Source organism: Tasmannia lanceolata, unplaced genomic scaffold (assembly GCF_043159265.1).
Source record: "Tasmannia lanceolata isolate RefF3 unplaced genomic scaffold, GAP_Taslan_0.1 ptg000002l, whole genome shotgun sequence".
NCBI classification, from domain to species: Eukaryota; Viridiplantae; Streptophyta; class Magnoliopsida; order Canellales; family Winteraceae; genus Tasmannia; species Tasmannia lanceolata.
In genome coordinates this window covers 43,791,725-43,795,382 of record NW_027518679.1, presented here as the reverse complement: position 1 = coordinate 43,795,382, position 3,658 = coordinate 43,791,725, and the positions used below count along the sequence as shown (strand labels likewise).

General features: G+C 39.3%; 1 protein-coding gene across 2 annotated transcripts; it reads left to right on the top strand.

Annotated features, from left to right (window-relative positions):
• The first annotated feature begins 429 nt into the window (after positions 1 to 429).
• LOC143874230 (caffeic acid 3-O-methyltransferase-like) lies at positions 430 to 3,100 on the top strand. Of its 2 annotated transcripts, XM_077376875.1 has the most exons (5): positions 430 to 969; positions 1,074 to 1,384; positions 1,512 to 1,576; positions 1,700 to 1,824; positions 2,684 to 2,855. In XM_077376875.1, the coding sequence occupies exons 1-5, from the start codon at positions 557 to 559 to the stop codon at positions 2,718 to 2,720; spliced, it is 951 nt and encodes a 316-aa protein (XP_077232990.1). In that variant the 5' UTR covers positions 430 to 556; the 3' UTR covers positions 2,721 to 2,855. The 2 variants fall into 2 exon arrangements, with proteins under 2 accessions (XP_077232990.1, XP_077232989.1); XM_077376874.1 differs by lacking the exon at positions 1,700 to 1,824 and having other exon boundaries at positions 431 to 969; positions 2,684 to 3,100.
• The last annotated feature ends 558 nt before the right edge of the window (positions 3,101 to 3,658 follow it).

The window sequence follows — 3,658 nt, the reverse complement described above, 5'->3', positions numbered from 1 at the left end:
ATATGTAAAAACAGAACCGAGGTGGTCCTGAAGGAACAAAGATAATACAAAGATAGCAGTACAATAATTCAAGGAGGTAGATAGTCAAAGCACTCAAACGCGGCCCGAAAGACTTCTTTCTTAGCAAGGGTGTCTGCTTCCGCATTGGCTGATCTCCTGACATGGCGAAAAACTATTGAGGAGCCCTTAGCTCTGTCCTCTATTTTCTCTAAGAGAGGCAAAAATCGCCAAGGGGGAGAAGCGTTACCCGAAAGCCAGCGAATAACATTTAAGGAATGTGAGTATTATAGCTAGTGGCTTCCACATGGTGATTACCATTCATTTGGTGTGCCCTACATGGTTTGGATTTTTGTATTTTATTCATTTAAAAATTACGACTCATTGACCGCGGCAACGCGTTACTAGCCGTGTCCACGCTGAGTAGACAAGGATTTTCTTCCGCCGCGTTTCGTGTCACATCTTCGTTTTTAAATACTCGGAAATATCAAACAAGGCTGTGCTGCGCAGGCTTCGTAGTTCACTTCTCAATCTTTCCCCTTTCTCAAACCAGACCAACATGGCCTCGACTCTGAATCAATCCAAATCCTCTAACGAGGAAGAAGAAGCATGCATGTTCTCCATGCAATTGGCGAGCGCATCTGTCCTGCCCATGACTTTGAAGGCAGCGATTGAGCTGCAGGTGCTAGAGATCATAGCCAAAGCTGGGCCAGGGGCCCATCTCTCCCCATCCCAGATCGCCTCTCACCTCCCCACACAAAACCCAGATGCTCCCGCCATGCTCGATCGGATTCTACGCCTATTGGCTAGCTACTCCATCCTTACATGTTCTGTTGTAACCCAAAACAATGGCAAATTTGAGAGACTTTATGGTCTTGCACCTGCCTGCAAATTCCTAGTTCAAAACCAGGACGGTGTCTCCATAGCCCCTTTCCTTCTTTTGATCCAGGACAAGGTCTTCATGGAGAGTTGGTAAGATGATAAAGATAAAAGAAAAAAATATTTCAACATGTTTTTTGGATGTCGGTGCTACAAAATATTAATCATTTATTGGGTTTTGATATTTTTTCACTTAGGTACCACTTGAAAGAAGCAGTTCTAGAAGGAGGGGTCCCTTTCGAAAAGGCTTATGGAATGACTGCCTTTGAATATCCAGGCACAGATCCCAGATTCAACAAGGTTTTCAATAGGGCCATGTCGAATCACAGCACCTTATCCATGAAGAAGATTTTGGAGACATACAAGGGGTTTGAAGAGTTGAAAGTTTTGGTGGATGTTGGGGGTGGAGTTGGAGCAAGTCTCAACATGATCATTTCAAAGTATCCTCATCTCAGAGGAATTAATTTTGATTTGCCTCATGTTATTGCTGATGCCCCTGCTTCTTCTGGTATATGGTTCTTTTCTTCTTCTTTCTTATTGTTTTGTTCTTTTTATATTTTTCTTCCATTTTTTTTTCTATTTTCTTCTTGTTTTTGTGTTTTAAAGTATGAATAGAGGGCATGATTTTGTTGCAGGTGTAGAGCATGTTGGGGGAGATATGTTTGTTAGTGTTCCAAGGGGAGAAGCCATTTTCATGAAGGTGAGTGTGGTTGCTTGTGACTTTGTGAGAAATAAATATGGTTTTTCCACTGCCTTTTTGTTTCACTATTTCTGCCACTGGAACAACTAATTTATCGTCTGATCAGACTGATCGATTGTTTAGGCCTGGTTCTTTTTTAGATTTGGAGATTGGGACAACAAATCGTGGGCCCCTACCCGAATTATGGAGTCCCATAATCGCTTTGGGGTGCACAATCGATTGACACAATCTAACAATCAGGGCATACGGTACGGTGGCTATGTTTGTTTAGAATAATTAGTGACAAAATCGATTCTCCAATAGTCAGTTTTGGACACACAATCAGATCTCAAAATCCAAAACAAACATGGACTAAGCATTTTCAGAAGATCAATTGATTTCAGATAATTGAAAGTACAAGTGTGGCCAGTTTCTAAATAACCTAAACCTTTTGTTTCCTGGGATTTACTATGGAGCAAAAATCCATTTCCAATGATCCATAGTGACGATTCTAAGGATAAAACCATCTCCATTGGACGATACAAAGCCTCCAATTTACAGAGGGTTTTTTAGCCCCTGTCCATTTTGGATTTTGAGAATTGATTTTGTCCAAAACTGATTGTTGGACTCGAAATTAAAAGCAATATTGAGTCCAATTATGGGGTATTTGTTTTGGATTTTGAGAACCGATTGTAACTACAAAACTGATTACTAGGGTATGCTTGAAGTGTGAAAAAAATGTTGGAATCTATATTCCACCCCGAGAGATTATATTTTGATTTCACCCGATTAAACGAGGAATCACAATAGGAGTCCGATTCTGATTCTGATTCTGATTCTGATTCTGATTCTGATTCTGATTCTGATTCTGATTCTGATTCTGATTCTGATTCTGATTCTTGATTCTAACAATCCAAATGCAACCTTTGTATATTATACAAATTGAATGTTTTTATTACAAAAAATAACCACTCATTATTTATCAAATCACTAATTTCTCAATGGAGTTAACTCAACTTGGCTCAAATTCGAGTGTAGTGTTTTTTAAGTTTTTGAAGTGGTTCAATAGGGGGCTGCAGCTATCTATTTAAGAAAAGCGTGATTATGAACTGTAAATGAAACTTGCAGTGGGTACTTCATGATTGGAACGATGACCACTGCTTGAAACTTCTGAAGAGTTGCTATGAAGCCCTACCAGACACTGGAAAGGTGATCATCGCCGAGTGGATTATCCCAATAACCCCAGAGATGGATCGTGCCAGTACCAATTTCTTTAATATGGATATGCTCATGTTGATTTATACTCCTGGAAGAGGAAAAGAGAGGACAGAGAAAGAGTTTGAAGCTTTGGCTAAGGGAGCTGGGTTTGCTGGTCATAGAGTTAAATGTTCTTGTTATGGGTTTTGGATCATGGAATTCTACAAAAGCATGTGATTTTTAACATTTCCAAATTAGAGAGTATCTTTTCTGTTTGTCTCTGAGTTGGAGGAACTTTATACTTTGTTGTAATTTTATTCCTAGTTGGAAGATGAAAACATGTTATCACTCTTGTTTTAATAACTATTTCAGGGATTATGTTAAGTTTGCATCCACAATCCATTAGCATATGTCAGCTTCTGATATATGCAGTCCAAAATCTTATTAACTGAGTGATGACGGCCCGGCATCGGTTGCATCTGGTCTTAGTAATTAACCAGGATTTTACAATCTTAAAAGTGTACAATCAAGATTTTAGCTTATAAAATCCAGGTCTTAGCTTATGAAATCCAGGTTTTAGCTTGTAAAATCCAGGGTTATAAAATCTATGTATTAAAACGGCCAATCTATCCCACCTTCCCCCGGTTTAAGACACCTTCTGACTTCTGCCACTTTAGATTGATCTGAGCCGTCCATTTATAGGTCTTGGTTTGGATTCTATCTCCCGGAAATCGGGTCAATCATGTAATCATAATGCCCAATACTGTGCTTTAACTTTGGTTAAACATGAACATTTACCCATATGCAGTTTTTGTCTTTTTTACCGTCCATGTTGAGTAAAATAAACATTATTGGACATCAGTATAGCGTGATTGGCCTGATTTATGGGCCATAGGCGATCTAAAC

Bases quoted from the DNA above. Each gene is read 5' to 3' on its own strand.
- LOC143874230 (XM_077376874.1), top strand. From the start codon at position 557: ATGGCCTCGACTCTGAATCAATCCAAATCCTCTAACGAGGAAGAAGAA. The intron at 970-1,073 runs GTAAGATGATAA...TTTTTCACTTAG, and splicing joins AAGGTCTTCATGGAGAGTTG to GTACCACTTGAAAGAAGCAG. The intron at 1,385-1,511 runs GTATATGGTTCT...ATTTTGTTGCAG, and splicing joins TGATGCCCCTGCTTCTTCTG to GTGTAGAGCATGTTGGGGGA.